This window comes from Magnolia sinica, chromosome 3, assembly GCF_029962835.1.
Source record: "Magnolia sinica isolate HGM2019 chromosome 3, MsV1, whole genome shotgun sequence".
In the NCBI taxonomy this organism is placed as follows: domain Eukaryota; kingdom Viridiplantae; phylum Streptophyta; class Magnoliopsida; order Magnoliales; family Magnoliaceae; genus Magnolia; species Magnolia sinica.
Genome location: NC_080575.1, coordinates 35341465 through 35360415, shown reverse-complemented (window position 1 = coordinate 35360415; position 18951 = coordinate 35341465). Strand labels below are relative to the sequence as shown.

Sequence of the window (18951 nt, the reverse complement as noted above, 5' to 3'; positions counted from 1 at the left end):
AAGTGCGCGTGTGCGCGTGATGTCCCCATCACAACTTGTATTGCAATCGCTGATACAATCAATACCTGGAACTTATATGCACGATACACGTGATATTTTGGTGATACATTCAGTTATCAATGCATAGCGAAATATCGCCGAAACCTGGAAATTCTACAATTAAGAATGTTATACTGATAATATCGGCATATAGTAATACACAGAACACTGTATACAACTCACAAACATACATTCATTGCAGTTGACTCCTTATTTTATGGTCACTTGGGGAGCATTTGGATTGTTAAGTTACTTAAGATAAGCTACTTATGCCTTAAGTAGCTTATCTTGATGTCTACTTATTAAACTGAAGTGATTAAGTAACTTTAAATATAAAAACTACTTATAATTGATCATAAACCAAACTTATCTCAAATAAGTTACTTATCTACTGCTGCAAGTAGAAAAAGTAACTTATTTGGTGGTGTATCCAAACGGCCCTTATTGACTGCATAGCAGATGTGACTATTAGGTATCTATCATCTGCTAAAGACAATGCATTGGCTTGTATTCACTTTCTCAGGCCTCATTTCTACAAGTTTCTGCGGCTTGTGTTCAGAAACTTGTGTTTAGACAGTGTATATGAGAGAGAGAGAGAGAGAGAGAGAGAGAGAGAGTCACATTTCAGTTGTGGCTAATGAAAGTAGGGATGACAGGCACGTGCTAGAAAGGCGCAGGCATGACATCTCCTTCACATGTGTCAAGTTGGCAGATGTGAAAAGGTGCATGTAATGGGTAGGTTGGCGAAAGGGGTCTGAATTTGTTGAGCTGTGCAAAAGCCAGTTTATGGAGCTCAATGTGATCTGTGTTCAAAATGCACTCCATCCATCATTTGCACCAGCTCATGTTAGGATGTGGATCCTAAATCAGTCAAATCAACAAAACAAGTTCTCCACAGCACCGGAAACAGCAGGGATGAGGACGCCCACCACTCAAAACCTCCAGGGGCCCACGATGATGTTATATGCCATCCAAACCGTTCAGAAGGTGATTACCACCAACATGAAGGGAAAAAGAAAACATAAGCCTGATTTAGAACTTTGGTTTGCCCGAGAATGTGTCAGTGGTAGGCCTCCCTATCCCACTTTTTCCTGTGGCAAGGCTCACATGAGTTCTAGACTGGGTTGATTTTTTGGATGACACCATAGCATCATCTTGTACAAATGATGGATGAAGTGGATGTAATGTGCAGATCAGGGTGGCCCCCACAGCTTTATGGTGCAGTCTCCCTAAACATTTTGTTGTACTGGAAGAGGCAGTGGAACCATGGAACTATGGAAGGCCAAGTTGGTGTAGGCATTCATTCCGCCATTCTGCCTCTATCACAACTCTGGATCTACTATCTGATGCCACCCACTGTGGCCCACTTTCTAAGATGTCCGAGTGATTTAAGCCACCCATATTTTCATCGCCACTGCAAGTAAGGTATTGACTTATTGTACCTGAAATCACTCTTCAGTAATGATCATAAACTCTGATTTTTAGAGTTGAGCAAGAACCATTGGAATTTTATTTTCATTGTTCTATGTTCTACCATACGGCCATCCATTTGGATTAAGTTTCTCATGCTGGTCTTTGTATCATAGGGTCCATGACCTAGACGGTTCTGATCGTTAGACCACTTACCATGTAGGCCCCACTGGTAGGCAACAAACGGCACATCCTAAGTAGAGGCCACATGAGCCATTTCTCTAACTCACATGTGTAATGGATGGGAGATCTACACGCAGGGTGTGATCTCATCTTGGCACCATATGTAGTATCAGAACCGTCCACCACAGTTTCTACTCTCTAAATGGACAAGTACATAAATAGGGTACTTACATACATCAGATTGTCCATAAATTTGGAAGAAAATGTATGAACATGAACAATTTGATTGAACTCCCACGTATGTCGCATGTGGACTTCCTCAATCTTTTTCATACATCACTACCATAGCATGCCTCCATTCAATAAATGGCTCAGATCATGAGTGGAAATAAGCTGCTGGCACATGCTAGATGAAAGGCCATAAACCACTAAATGAAAGTACACTTGCAGGACATAGTTGGTATGTTACCATAAAGAGCAATAACACTCTTTTTGGAATGCGAGCTGCCTGTGCACCTGGGCATAGAAAGTTCCTGTCGTCAGAAGTTGTGTGGGGCCCCTAGAGATGCCTGTGATAATTCCACTCCATCCATCAATTTCTAAACATCAAAATAAGATAGGAATTTGAAGATAACACAGATCCAAAACTCACGTGGGCCACACCACACGAAAGAGTGATAATGAAAACATTCACCGTTGAAACCTGCTTAGAGCCGACAATGATGCTTATATGCCATCCAAACCATTCATAGGGTTATTACCACTCAGATAAGCTGTAGGAACAAATATCATCCTGATACAAAATATCTATGGCTCCTGATACAAAATTTTTGTGGCCCCCATAGTTTCCAATGGTGGGTGTTCAATCCCCGTTGTCTCACTTGGTGTGGCCCACTTGAGTTTTGGATCTAGCTGATTCTTGGATTCCTGCCTTATTGTGATGTTTATAAACTAATGGACAGAGTGGATTTGTCACGGGCATCTCTGTGGGCCCCACAGCTTCTGACCACAGAACTTCCCGTGCCTGGGGGCACAGAATTCATGTCCTTCTTTTTAATGTAACATAGGACTATAGGTAACTCTAGAGAGCAATAGGATCTCTTTCTTCTCTTGTTAATGTTATCAGTTAGACCTGGCAGCTTACACACACACATATATAAATGCTAAACAGACAGATATTTGTTTTAGAGTAGACTGATGTGACTAAATAATTCAATAAGTGGTGTCATTGTGTCATTAGTGCCTTCAGGGAGTTTTTTTTTTTTTTTTTAATGATTAAAAGGTTAAAGATATAGTAGACCAATGTGACTAAATAATTCAATAATGTTTGCATGATGAGTTGGGAGAAAAAAAGGTTAAATATCCTTATGTGTGAACACTTAGGAAGGTACTATAAATTCCTAATTTAAATATTAAGTTACTATTCAACATAATTTATACCAAACCATGAAAATGCTGCGTCAATACTTACAAAATAAAAATAAATAATAATAAAAAAGAACGAAAATTTTGTGTCGATTACGTCAAGTCTCCTCATGCTAGGGAATGCATGCCAATATTCCTGGTTCCCACCTACGTCTTCCTAGAGCCTTCTTTAGCTTTTCATTACTCTAAACCTTGTTCCCCCCTTTTTGAGGGGGCCCCTTGCTGCGTGAAAGGAGATCATGATGTCAATTGTCACCTTCCCTTTTCTTTTTCCCTTTAGTCTTCTATCTCTTAGTTTGTTGCGGTACGTGGTTTTCTCGCAGAATTGAAGGATATGGTACTTGACAACCTGCAACATTGATGTTGATTCTGCAGTTGTACTTGACGTCTCTTTTGACAGTCCCTGAAGTTTCATTAAAAAATTAGACCATTTTCCCACCCATCTAGTGGACCACCCATGTATTTTTATTTTTATTTTTTGTTATTTATCAGTTGCTAGAAAATTGTTTTTTATGTTGTGGCTCACCTAATGAGTGAGTGGGGCTGATTTTTGCACATGATATTTCTCATTGTTGGGCCAACCTATCAAAAGGATTGGATGTTTCACATACGTGATAGGTTGGTAGTTATTTTCTGTGTGGACGGCAACTTATAGTCCAACGGGGTGTTCTTAGGATCTTCTCATACATACATACATATAAAACCCTCACATGGTGTATTGACAGCACCACAAATTGGGGTGATGTTAGGCTGTTGAGGGGCTTGCGTGATGTGTGCATCAGATCTGCCCTGTGCATTGGTGTTGCCCTTCAATGTTAGGCCATGGGGCCAAGAATTAACGGAAACGAAAATTCAGGTAGGGAACGCTTGAGGGGACAGTTGGGAGGGGATGCCAAACCAAAAGAATCTCCCTGCTCATTTGTGGGGCCCACCATGTTGTATTTATGTCATCCACGCTATTCATTAGTCATGGACCATGGTGAAGGGACATGCCATTCCAAAACTCAGGCAGACCGCATGTGAATTTAGAGGTTTTAGGGATGATTTGACATTGTTCCTTATGGCATCATTCACCTATGTTGGATTGACCTAATTGTTGGGCTTTACTGTGAACATGAGGAGATGGACGGTGTTGATCAGATGCATGCATCATGCGGGTCCCACAATAGCCCGGTTCCTTGTGAGCACCCTGATAATATCTCAATAGCCCGGTAACATGTGAGCACCCCATTAATGTCTGTGTTTGTGCATGCGTGCATGCATCTGTCTTATTATGTGTTTACTTTTTTCGATTACAAAATAATTGTATTTACTTTTTTCATTAAAAAATTCATCATCATCATCCAAGCTTTATCCCAAGTAATTGGGGTCGGCTACGTGAATTCTTTTTTCATTATAAAATGATGTTGTATATATCTTTTGTATACTAAGGCTGGCATGGCATGCAAATATGGGGTGTGGGGTGGTTGGTTTGCTAAGGTATGTCTTTTGTATACTAGGGTTGGTATAGCGTGCAAATATTCAGTGGAGGGTGGTTGTTTTTCTATAGTTTCATCTTTTTATAGAGCTTTGGGTATATGGTAAGAGGTGATGAAGCTAGAATCTACTTTGTCTCAGGGGTGTCCTAGGCAGTGGGGAACGGTGTTTGCATAAGATTTTAGGAAGATTCTTGGCATGCTGACCGGCCTTAAATGCAATGAATTTTCTTTGTTTTATGAATTAGCATGTCCAAAAAACGTTATAATTTGTGTTGCAAATCAATTGATGGGAATGAGGTGGTTTGGGGTTGTGTTTTCGGAGTTCCTTCTCGGACGAAGTGGCTTATTAATCCATTTGCTTGTTTGATGTCATTTGTAGCCGTAGGAATGTCTCAATTCCGGTGATTGTTGGTGATGGAAATTGGATCACTCGGGGATTCACTGTCAGCTCCTACAATTTCCATTCCTCAGAGTTGAAGGATAGTAGCAAGGCTTTGATGACAAGAATTTGGAAATGCCAAAGTTCCCCAAGTGTTTTGGCATTCTGCTGGTTAGTACGTAAGGATGAAGTGAACAATTGATCATCTATGGAGTAGGAATATGATAATCACCAATGATGACATCATGTGCTTGAGGATCGGGAGACAATGGAGCAATTCTTATTCAATACGACTTTCCGTTTAATGAATGCATGGTTCGAGCAGAATTGGGTTAGGCCAGATTTGATTGACATCTTTTTTGTGCCTGGGAGAGTAGCCCACTGAGGAGTAAGCGTCGAGTTTTCTGGTGATTAATGTGTAGTTGTTTTCTTCGGTCAATCTGGAAAAACATATCAACAGGCTGTTCAACAACAAATCTGAGTTGGGCATTGCTGTCTTCCAAGGAATTAAGGCTAGAGTTCATCTTTGGGTTTCGAATTGCAAAGATTTTAGGGCCAGTTTGGTTCCCATCAAAAGTTCTAACAGATCTCTGTCCAGAGTAGGCAGGTCTGAATAGGATTGTACAGATAAATTATTTTGCTGTACTGACTGCTATTTATCAAATACCCTATCTAGACAAGCATATGTGGCTTTTGTACATATTAGGCACATTGGCCCATGTGGATATGTGGTTCATTTGTAGATCAATATTGGCACGTGCAGTGTTTTAAAATCGACGATATCGGCCGATATATCCCACGATTTATCTTGTATCCCACCTGTGCGATACGAAACGCACAGGTAGTGCGATATATCCCACATGTTCGATTTGGTGAGCATTTTCAAATTTCGATCCTTTTATTTTTTGTAAATCATGTTAAATTAGTGTCAAATTGTTACAAATCCATGAAAAATCATAGATCGGGAGCTTCGATTTCGAGATTTGGAGGAGATGGGGCCGAGTTACGGAAAATTGAAAAAAAAAAAATCAAAAATTTTCAATTTCTTGCAAATCATTTGCAATCCTTGTGTCCAAACATTAAATCAAACATTACTTCTAAAAATTAAAAAAAAAAACATAAAATCAAACATGTAGGTAACCTAATCTTATGATTCTTATTTTGCTTTTGAATGTATTGCTTGTGTTTCTACATGTCTTCTTACATTTATAAATTATATGAATAGACATTGAATATACTTGCATCAATTCAGTTAGACAACGCATAGATTTAGGACCCCATACAAAGAAAACCTATTGTGTACTTTTTTTTTTTTGGTAATGTTTTGATTTGTAAGTGTGTATTGATGTCTTTTTTAACAATCATTGAAGTTTCATTGAAAAATTTGACCAATTTCTCAATGTTTCCCCATGTTTCAAACAACAACGATACATTACACGATACAACCGATATATCCCATGTGATAACCGATATGTATCCGTATCCCAAGAATGCGATACATAATGCGATACCGATATTTCGAACGCTGGGCACATTTGGGTCACTTGAAGATGCACGGTGTCACATGTCGTTCACTTGAATATGTGGGGTGGGACATTTGATATGTGTGACACATTTGATATGTATGTAGGTATTGGCACGTTTGGGTGCTCGAAGGTTGAATGTGGCGCATGTGAGGTGGTTGAAGATGTGTTGTCTCACTTACGGCCCATTCACACCAATGGCTCATGTGACAAATGTGGCACATATGCCATGCATGTGTGCAAAAGATAGCTACTCATTCATGTATTTTATGGAAAATGGGCTAAAGCCAATTTGGTGTCTGTCTTGCTCAAGCCACACTAACAGCTGGTTTTTTTAGCAGTCTTTTTGTTAGTTTTATCCAGATTAGTGTCTATGGCCAAATAATGGTTGTTGACAAATCATAGATGTGCCCTGTTTGGACAAGGCTATCTGAATGGACCTTTTTCAGTAACCAAATGGCCACTTTAAGGATTAATCTGGTATAGCTGGATAGTGTAACAAATGGAGTCCTCAATCTGGGGGAGATGTCCTCTCATCATCTCTCCTTTGTTATTTCTTGTTTCTCATTTTAATGAATAGCAGTTACCATTAAAAGAAGTGTATGTCCTGTGTGGTAACATTTACATAATATGCTTATGCATTAAAGCATGTAATTGTTGATCATCTTTACTTTTTTGTTGTTTAGAGGTCAAAGACTCAATACTCATTTTTGAGCAAGTCAGCCTTGCAGACAATTCATTCCTAAGAATGGTCTGATACATGATTAATGCACATCAAAAACATAAATACATGATAGTTTCTTGTGTCTCCCTTTTTATTTATTTTTCCCTTCTGGTATTTGTTCTGCATTTTTTTTTTGCCTAAAATAAAAGGCCAATAGGGTTCGATATGGTGTGATATGCCCCATATTGATTTGTCTTTTCGGCCCAGCCGATGTGCACTTCAATATTGATATTTGGAATCCTGGTGTGGGGTCATCGGTCCTGAGAAAACATGGATTCCTTAATTTTTTCAAATAGATCTGATGGGGTAAGTCTCCAAGGTATGAGACCCAAGCAGCAGCCTTCATCTTAGCTTTAAGAAAGACATCATGATCGGAACCTGCATTATCATAGAACGTTTCGGCATTGTGATTAGCCCAAATTGTCTAGAGACCAGCAAGCAATCCTCATCCTCACAGAATTTTCCATTTTGAACCTGTGCAGTCGTCACACCACGCATTGAACAGAGACCAAAATGATTGAGGCACTACCTATTGAATCCTGGCAAGGTCAAACCTCCCCTGCAAATTCACAATGAATGAAAAGATTGTCGCCCATCCCTAGGCATAAAATACAAACTTTGGGATGATCATCTGTTTGCTTCGTAAGTGATCAATAATGAGAGCTTTTTATCTTTCCCAACCAACCAAAGGGAGGCGAGTAAGACCAAATCAATGCAGTTAGAGCTTCCTCACTGCACCTAGGTTCTCTACATGGAGAATAGAAAGACTTTAGTTAGAAACACCCTGACCTCTCACTCTTTGAAGTCATCTTATACCTATCTCTAGTTGGAGTTTTCTAGTCAAACAGATGTCCCATAAGCCCCACAAATTTATTAATTTTTCTTATGTTCTACCTGAATTCAGCTCCCTGAGAAGGAAAATCACTATGATAGCATCACTTCTTTTTCAAGTGCTACTTAATACAGTCCTGGATAGGCAAAGCAGAACTATCTATACTGCACCATATGTACTCCCAAAATTGTGTACAAGACTCATCCTTATGCAGTAAACTATCTCCTTCCTGGAAAGTCTCTCCACCCTAAAAATTGCTTTTCAATCCCTGAAGTTGATGCAGGACATATGATTTAATGCTAGCATGCAACTTAGAGATTATTAAAGAGTCTATAAAGTAATCCAAATAGCAAAAGATGTTAACCTACCACATGATTAAGAGTAAACAATAGGAAATAAATCTAATTTAACCTAAATCACATGCCCACATGCTAAGAAATCACATAAATCAATTAAAACTAGGCCTGATGGAAGGATAGAACTTTCCATTTAGCAGAGGCATGATCCACATTCAAGAGGTTGAATAGTAGATTCTAACACTGGGTTAAGGGGGAGAAAACTTGAGATATGGGCATTTAGGGTTCATGGGAATTGGGGATTTTGGGATTAGGGTTTTTAGAAATTGGAAAAAATAGGAATTTGGGAATCAAGGGTTTCGATTAGGGTTAGGGGATTTGGAATCAATGGGTTTTCAATGGGGAAAAACAAAGGGGGAATCAATGGGATTGAAGGGTTGTCCGTACAGTCAGCATCGGGCTTGCACATGTGGCCGTGCAGTCACACATGTGGGTGGTTTGTGTTAGGTTTTGGGAATTTCAAGCTAGGGTTTAGTTGGGGTTGAGGTTGGATGATGGAAAGATGAAGAAAAGGATGATTTGGATGGGTTTTGAAGAAAATACATCTTTTAAATAGAAAGAAGAATAAGAAGAAGATAATAGATGGAAGCCTTGTATCTCCGTTGAATAGGAATGGAATCACATGACACCTAATCTCCAAATCGCATGCAAAAACCTTTAAATCGCATGAAGAAATAAGAGGAACTTTGAAATTTCATGAAATAATAGCATCGAGATGTTCACATGCCCCCCTTCTCTTTTATAGTCTCGAGTTTAGAAATTTATAGAAATAGCCCTACTTAATGTTAAAAAAAAAAAAAAAAAAAACCGTAAAGCAAAGCTTGGAAAAGGTCCAAACTGTCAAATAAAGTAAATCCAAATAAAGTCAAATAAAAACTAAGACATTTTAGTCTTAAAGTGTCCACGATTGAGGTGAGCAATGATCAAAAGTGAAACAACCCGATATGGGCAATCCAACGGTCTGATCAACGCATGCACTCGATTCAACGGTACCAACTCAAGGATGCAAACCACATGCATCTTCCTACTGTAGAGTCTTTGAAGATGCATCAAATGCATGTGGGGTCTTCAAAATGGTCCACTTGGCCTACTTGGGCCCACGTAGTAGTCATCCATCTAGTGGGAAACTGGTGATGATCTCCTCCTCTAGTAGACCTTGAATGGTGCTCTGATGTCTTCATCAGAAGTACTTACTGCAAAGAAATCCTTGTACCAACCTCCATATTAGTCAAAATTCCAAGAAATTACATTTTTCTAGAGATGCCATTCTTCATTCAAAACCTTAAAAGCCATTTTCCAAGAAGCATAATATTCATCATCTTTAATGTTTTAACCCCAATCCTCTTTTGTTATTTGATTTGCCCAACCCATGATGTTACACAAGGTGGAGTGGACTGTATGGCCGTCATCAGTATTCCTCTCCTCCAGAGAAAATTCCTTCGGATTTTTTCTAGCTTATTAACAAGAAATGTTGGGCATTGTCACATGGATACTAAATACATTGGCATATTTGCCATATCTATGTGTGTAGTGGAATCAAGGTGTGCCATAAAGGCCGTTAGCCCGTTACGTAAAGGTAATGATGGCAACCATTAGACGTTACGGGGCTGTAACAACCGTTATGGAATAAAAAAAACATGTAACCATTGTTAATGGCTTGTTACGCCCCTTGTAAATGCCTTAACAGCTCCATAATGGTCTGTTAATGGGGCAAATATAGGTTTTTTGGATTTATTTTTTTTTCAACATTACGGGGCAGATATAGTTATTTCAGGGTTTCTTTCAATAAAAAAAGAAAAAAAGGAAAAAGAGACCGTGATGGCCGTTACAGGGGCTGTAATAGCCGTTATGACCCGTATCGTAAAGGCAACAATGGTAGTTGTTATGGAATACCTTGAGTGGAATGCTAACATCCCCACCTTCAAATGGATATGAGTAACATCCCCAAAATTTTTAAGTGTCACTTGGCATGTGCAATCATCAATCTACATTGTCCATTAATTCATACCATTGGGGGCAAGCCATGGTGAAAGAATCCCTAGGCATCCTTAGTCAATTTGGACTTGGTCGGCTTCAATGAACATGATTATATCATTTGCAGATTGTAAGAAATCCAACTGAGCTTGATGTTTTGCCTTTTCTCAAGCTTTTCACCATTGTTTGCACCTCTTCTCTCTAATCTGTCTCTTCAGCTGACACCATGGCATTCAAAAACGACTACGTGATAGTCATAATGAAGGAATTAAAAAATGGTTACATAACGGCTGGTAACAGTGGGAACTGTGTTACAGGGCCGTAACGGCCATCATGGAAAAAACAGCCCCATAATGGTTGATTACAGGGCTGATACAAATTTTTATAGATAAAGAAAAGAAAAGAAAAGAAAAGAAAAAAGAAAAAAGAAAAAAAGAGAGGCCGTAATGGCTGTATTGGAACGGTCATGGGTAGATCACCTAGGTTCAGGTCCATAAGCAGTATCGATTTCCCCATGAAGGCTTGCTTTTGCTATGGCTCTGGTAGGTTCCCTTAATCAAGCCACTGCCCATGAGTCACCAGCTCATGTGATGGTGGCCGTTATGGCCACTGTTATCGTTATTGAATACCTTGGTCATAACGGCCGTTACTTGATGGTAATGGTAGGAGCTGTTACAATATACGGGGCTCTAACGGCCATTTTGAAGAAAAGAAGAAGAAAGAAAATGACCCATAACAGCCCCGTAATGGTCGTAATGGCCGTTACAGGCCCATAAAAGGCCAATCCGTAATGGTCTGATATGGAGCCAGTACATTTTCTTCCTACAATTTTTCTTTCTTTACGACTGTAATGGCCAATTTGGGCCCGTATTGTGATAGCCATAAGGTTGGTCATTATGGCCACTGTTACTGTTATTGTTATTGAATACCTTGGCTAATACTTGGTGAAAGAGCCAGTTATCAAGTTTTAGCATATTCCATTCTGCTGGAAGAAGATTGAAAAGTCAACAATTGCTTCATGTGTTTCTGTTTTCTCATTTATCCTTTCTTCATTCACCATGAGCCTGTGGATTCAATTACACATTTTAGCATTATTCTGGAAGAAGTTTTTGTATTCTTGTCACCTTCTCCTAGCCAAATTGCCTCTTATCTGTCTCTGCTTGATCTCCTCATCTTGCACCTTCTTTTGAAATTGATCTTATGCTCGAGCCTCAAGGATCTCTTCCTTCGAATGGGGCCAACGTCTTTCTTTGTATCTATGGTTTAAATTGTTTCCAACACCTTGGCTTTAAGCCTCCTCCACTGACCCAAATGATCCTCTCTGTTGTTTTATCTTCATTGTTAACAATTTAAGTTTTGTCATTAAATAACAGCTTGTGCAATACTCAACTCTGAAAGTGCTCCACCTGTCATTAACCTTTTGAACAAAATCTTCCTTTTCTAGCTATATAATCCGAAACCCAGATGGGATGGGACCTTGTGAATTCCTCCAAGACTCGGGATGACAAGATAGTGGCCTGAAGTTTGATGGGCCAAACATCGCTGAGAGACCACTGGGAAGATCTCTTCCCACCCAGCAGGCACTGATTACCTATCAATAGTAGAAACCATAGGCCTTTCTTGATTGTCTGACCAAGTAAATTCAACTCGTCCCAATATAGAGTAATCAACTTATGCTTATCGACCCCATCAGGGAAGCCCTTCCTGCTTCTTGGTATGTGGCTTCTATTCTTTTGCTTTAACGAGAACCTGATAACCTCAAATCTCTGCCCAAGCACCACGTTCTCTCCACCTGTTTTTGACACTATCAAGATTTGGCTACAGTGAGTCTCAAGAACCAGGACCTTTTGGCCTGTACACCAATGACAACACCCAGCACTTGTCACAAGTGCTATTTTTCAAAAGCACCAACACCAAGATGAGTCAGCCCAGCATCCCATACTACCACAACACCACCTTCGTCTTGATGCCCCTTTGATTCCACAATCACCCACTCACAGTTCTTTCTATCCTACAGCGATCTAGTAATCCCCCATTTTAGTTTTTATTTATTTATTTTTATTTTAAAGCTTCCCTATTGAAGAACAATCAGCTGAATTTTCTGCTTCCTACAAACCTGCTTAAAGCCCTCTTCATAACATCTCACATCATCTCATCTTTATACTTTCTGATTGAAAAGTTACGTAGGTATCACAGATATACAGTTATCTTGCCACCTTCCCTTGTCCATGTGATTTTTTGTGGTGAAGGATGTAACTCGGTCGGAAGTTCGAAGCCCACTGTGGAGAAGGATGTAACTCGGTCGGAAGTTCGAAGCCCACTGTGGATCTAGATGCTAGATTCTAAGAATTGTTGTTATTGATGACCACTTTGAGCGACCTACTCATGGAGCATTATTGCAATCGGAAGATGTGGTTGCGTTTAAATTCTTGATTGGGTACGTGTGGCGTGTGCATCAACTGTCATACCATCAGCCTTTCCCTCTTAGGCGAATTGTTCTTCCGGTTCTTCATCTAGTACGCCATCATCTTGATTGTGTGTGCCTTCTGCTTTCTTTCACAAACTTCTGCCATGGACACTCAGCTGATTGATGACTCAGATGCCCACACCCAAAACAACCCATGTTATTGTAAGATCCAGCAGTCCTTTGCTCCATTTTTAGCAGCTGACAAAGTTTGCAGTTCACCTTCTTGTTCAGGAATGATTGCCTGATCTTGGGGTGTTGGTTGGTTGTATTCATATTTGTCCATCTGTGTTACTTTTGTGGTTGACCCATTTCCAAACTACTTGATTTTCCTGCTCAACTGTGTTTTCAGAATAATGATCACCAAAGCGATTATTGTTTCTTCCTCCCATCCAATTAAGTTGCCCTTCGATTTTAGTGGCCAATGTAACCATATTTGGTATCATTGGCCACTGCAAGTTATTCCAAAATGGTTATGTAACAGCGGTAATGGTGTTAACTGTTCTGTGTCGTACAGCTGTTACAGAAAAATTAATTTGTAACGGCCTGTAACAACCCCATAATGGTCCTGTAACGGACATAACAGCCTGTTATGGGGCCAAAATTAGGGTTTTTTTTTTTTCAAAAAAAGAAAAGAAAAAAGGTGGCTGTTATGGCCACCATTTCCGTTACGGAATTCCGTGGTTCACGGTGTATGAAGAAGTTCCTGATCTTTGTCGTCGCATGATGATCGAGGGAAGAAATCCACAGAATTCTGCATCCACCCTTCTGCAAATTGTGATATTTGGAAAAATACCTGCTCATAGCCAGATGTCAGGAATATGCTTCTTGATCCTTCCCCACATTTTTTGCCACATTGAGATCTTGTCCCTCCCTTTCCACTGTCCTTGAATCCACAATGGCTTTCACCAGGCAAAACCATACACGGCAAGTTTGATGGCAACTTCACTTTCTATTCTAGGACATCCATATTATTGAAAGAGCTGGTTGAGAAAATCTTTCACATAGAGTCATCTATTGAACTAAAAATGTCCACCTTGATTCAGATGTCCCAGTTGTTACTGGCCTTGATATCCTCAAGGGAGATTATCCTTATCGCGTAAAGCGCAGTGCACGAGGATGTGTAGGATTTGAGGTCCTTCCCAGGTTCCACTGGTCATATTCTTACTCTCAATCCCAATATCTCCAATCCTTGGCTGATCCCTGGAATAGACCTTGGAGTTTGAAAACTCCCTCCTCTCTACTAAATCTATACTAACCTTCTGATGCTTTGTCCCTATTCTCATCAGCGATATCCCAGCTCTGGTAGTCTTTGGTGCCACTTAATGCAGCAGCAGTACAAATAAGGAAGATTATGTATCGAAAATTTGGAACATACATGGTAGAGAACTCATATGTTTTGGACAGATATACACCTGGGTTGGTGTATGATAAGCCAAAAACATGGAAAATAAGAGAGAACAACATCTTTATTAACAGTTTTACTCAATAAAACAAATAATAATCCATCCGCTACACTAAGAAAGTATTTATGTACCCCAAATCTCACACCATGAGTCACTGGACTGTTTTTGGGAAACAAATGAACTTCTATTAACCAATGAACTAATGACGCTACTCATAAAAAATTGACTGCAAAGCATCAGATAATCGCAAATAGACATCTAGACAATATGTGGACCCCATCTAAGCAATAGAAAGCTTCAAAGGCTTCCTGTTTGATGTGTGGAGACTTTTAATGAATCCTATTAAGTCAGTATTCCTCGATTCTAGGAGTTTTCCTGGAGAGGGTTGCTATAGGAAACCACGAGCCTATTGTTTCCATCTATTATGGATATAGTCTTCTGTTTCAGAAATCCAACATAAAATGAACTCATGTCTTTACTCCTAGTAAATAGCCATCACACGGGTAAGATTCACACATATGGTCCATGTGGACTCCAAACATCAAAATGACGGCTAAATCAATTGAAGAATAATTAGAAAACTCAAAAATGGTTCATTCTTGTGGATGTTGTCCTTTATGGGAAACTTGGCCCCATCATAAAGACTCAAAACTGTCTATCGAAGTACTCATTGCATTCCTTGGGCTGCAGCAGGTTTTAAATGATTGATGAAAGAAACTATCTTTACACATCCAACTGCTGTTCTTTCACTCCAGAGAATCGCTGGTGCAGCCCATCATCAAAGGTTTAGATCAGTGGACCTCACACAAAATGAAAAGCCCAAGCAAAATGTAGATAGTTTCTAGTCACTTCTTCATAATGCCTCTTTCCTTTCAGTTGCTCAATTCAACAGCTTTTCTGATGCAAACATGTGATTTTGAGCTCATCCTTTTGATTGGTTTCCTCAACAAACGCTGCACTCGATCATCATGGCTATGTGATATTAAGATCACCACAGCCAGCCTTTGGTTACTAGTGGTGAGGAATCATATGATCCTCAACTAGTGGATATGCGTCAGGTTTTCAGTTTGTACAGGATCACATGTTGAGCACTTGGTTCGGTGATCCAGACTTTGGGCTCCACTGCATGGGCCCTTGCCAACAAAAATATCCCAGCTGGGAAGTTCCTAGTTGTCCTATCTTTGGCATCTTTTAGTTGAATATGGATCTTTGCCATATTTCTTCTCTTAAATTCTGATTGCAGGCTGCCAACGGAAGGGTAATCCCTTCTAGAAGATCTTTTGTACTATGGTTACATCGGGTCCACTTCTACAAACTAAAGACTGAAATATACTATGGGTCTACAATTATATAACCAAGGTGTACTGTTGCAGTAATGGTGGGCGTCACGGTGCCCACCGTTACCGATACGGTTACGGGATGTATCGGCCGTTACGTCCCCGTAACAGCCGATACACCCCCTATAACTGATAAAATCCAAAAAATATCCATTAAATCTAGAAAATTCTAAATATTTCAAATATGCATTCATTTATAATTTCGAACCAGTTTATGGTGGTGTAACGGTCCACTCTTTGGTGAGAAAGTTGTATCGGGTGGTTTGATGAATTTATAGAACCTGACAGCCTGAAATTGATTGCAAAACTCATATATTTAATTTTTTAACTATCTAATACTAATGATAGATATATTATAATGAATTTAATATCAAAATATCTCACATGTGTAGGTGTTTTGTAATTTGTAAAAATTGACTGAAAATAGTCCCAAAAAAAAATAAAAAAAAAATAAAAAAAAATTAGTTGCATAATCTGTAAAATGCTCATTTATATGTTCTAATTTGAATAATGCATTATATTCAACCATAACAATAATTTTTTTTTTTATAAAAAATGTATAAATACCTATTTTTGAAGATTTTCCAGAAAATGGCTCATGGAACTTCGATTCAACAAAATCCTTGAAATAACTGATTTTGATCCTTAAATTCAAGCTAAAGAGTGGTTGGGAGTTGCAGCAGAATAGTTTTAGGAAAGAATTTGGAAGACAAAATTGCTAAAAAAAACTGAGAAAAATTACAACTTAAAAAGACAAAAATGAAAATAAATAAATAAATAAAAACTTAACATTTATGACCATTACGCCCTAACCGTTATGGGGTAGTAATGGCCGTTATGGTCCCCGTAATGGCCGATCCGAGCCAAAAACTGTGGGGTCACCATTTCGATCCCTGTATCGCTTAATGGACTCAGTCATTACCGTTACGTATTGGTACACCTTGTATATAACCTCCAATTAGTGGTATGGTTATCATTCACCATCTACCTTTGAATCATTGATATGCTCCGGTATATTACGTGAGGAATAAGAAGGTACACACTTTTCATGTAAATGAAGAAGTGTTAATATACTGAGAAGGTTTATGATTTCTAAACCACCGATATCTTTCGGTGTTGATGTTGCTCTGCTTGGTGCAGAACAACATACAGCTTCATGGTAATTATAAATAACAATATGCTACAAACATTTAGGGCATCTTCAAATGCTGGTGCCTCCGATTGAATCATATCGGTTTACCCAAATATCTTCTGTATTCTATGGGAGACAAAATGAACTGACTTGATACAACAGCACCCTTTCTGTTTAGGTGAGCAGTGTTTTGCTTAAGCCAAATATCCCACTTTTCCAGATTCAAATCCTTCATGGAGAGGAAAAAAGAAAGAAAGAAAATAAATCAGATAGTTGGGACTTAACCCCCAATCCAAACAGGTCATTATGTGTTGTATCCACTCTTGAATTGAATTGCAATTATTAGTGTCATGCGGTAAAAATAATTTAATGAAGTGGAGGTAACCAAATTGCAATTTCCTCAGCAGCCTTCACTCCAAAATGCTATTACATTACTTTGATGTTGCACTTGAAAGGCACACTTCGCTGCAGTTTGAGGTCTACTTTGTCATTGTGAATACTCGGAAACATTGGCGACTTTTATGATTCCTCACATTTCAGTTCACTTGTGCATCCAAATACAACATGGTGAATTTTAAACTGTTTGACTGTTGGAACTGCCTGATAGGCAATGGTTTACAGCTTATGTAATAAAAGTAGGTTCTGGATAAAAACTTGATGCAGGGAGTACTGCAAGTTTTTTTTTTTAATGACCGTCACAAACTCGTCTTCTCCCATTTGAGTGTGGATGATTGATCACTTGGCTCACGAAAATGTTTGATGATTTTTCTTATGGGTATTAACAGTCAAAACCTCACGTTTCCATATCATCTCACAGGGAACCTCGGATGAAGTCGTGGACTGCTCTCATGGTAAGCAACTCTGGGATCTGTGCAAAGAGAAATATGAACCACTATGGCTTAAGGGGGGAAACCACTGCGACTTGGAGCTTTACCCTGAGTACATCAGGCATCTGAAGAAGTTCATATCAACAGTTGAAAAATCTCCCTCCCAAAGGCACACCTCAAGGCGAAGCACAGACCGTATGGAGCCTTCGAGGCGGAGCACTGACTGCTTTGAGGTGTCAAGGAGGAGCACTGACCGGAGGGAGAAACCGAGGCCCAGCACAGACAGGCCCGAGAAATTGAGAAGCAATGATTTCAGGTCAAACAACATGGACAAGCTAGAGAAGCTGAGAATCTCGTTTGATCAGATGGAGAGATCTCGGAGGAGCGTAGATTGCCATGAGAAGTCTAGGATGAGCACTGACCAGGTGGAGAGAGCGCGGAAGAGTGTCGACCGGTTGGATAGAATATGGGCTGGGTGAATCTTTTCTTCGGCTTGGATGTAAAATGAGTATGGATGTGTGGGGAAATTTATTTATGTTTTTTTTTTTTTTCCCTTCCTCTTCTTTTTTATTTCTATTACAGTCATGTAGGTGGTTTGTGGGGAAGCTCCATAACTGTGGCAGCATGAAATGAGAAAGGTTTGTTGATGGATGTGTTATGATATATTTCTTAGTTCTATGGTTCATGAAAACATTATATGTGGGGTAATGAGTTTTGATAATAATTCATGGTGGTCGTCCTAATCATCATGTGTAAGAACTGATGCCATTCTTTCACCTTGCCAACTTGCCAACCTTCCAAACTGCCACATTTTGGAATGAATTTTGTGAAGGCTAATTAGAGCAATGTTGTAAGACCCGGTCCATTCCGTACCATTTTTTATGCATGTGCACGATGATCGACACCTATGGCCAAACCTGGACTAGCCGTGCATAATGCACACCTAACCGATCGGAACCCCAAGGCTTCGAAACCGATTTCATATCGACTGCCCCATCGCCGCGATTGCATAGGTACCACCCGTGCGTCTGTACGATGCTCCGTTAGTGAGATACGTTGCGAAGAATCATTGGTATATCATATGCGTATGGCGCCATATACTCCACTCCACACACGGGTGTGATGTCACCCTCTCATGCCATCCCTCTCTCATGTGCTTTCCAAAGTCAGCTTCTCTTCATACCATACCCTATGCATGACATGATCACACCATGTTATCCCATGTCTCTTTAATCCATCATTAATTACTAATCATGAATCAATTGCCATAATCCTAGCCTAAGCTAACATTAATCACGTTAGCCTAACTTAACCAATTTTTTTTTCCATTTCTCTTCAAATACCCCTCCATCCCTTAGAATTTTCACCATTTTCTACAACGAGAGAGAGAGAGAGAGAGAGAGAGAGAGAAAGAGATCTTGGTGGGCCATTGACTCCATCAATCACATCCCTTCCATCCATC

At 39.5% G+C, this 18951-nt stretch overlaps 1 protein-coding gene across 1 annotated transcript in view; it reads left to right on the top strand.

The window, feature by feature from the left end:
* LOC131239810 (uncharacterized) overlaps positions 1-18152 on the top strand; it is a 49352-nt gene extending 31200 nt beyond the window's left edge. Inside the window, exon 5 of the mRNA XM_058237686.1 lies at positions 17480-18152. Coding sequence (XP_058093669.1) covers positions 17480-17968 — 489 coding nt within the window. The 3' untranslated portion in view covers positions 17969-18152. The remainder of the gene's footprint in view (positions 1-17479) is intronic.
* Positions 18153-18951: the final 799 nt, after the last annotated feature.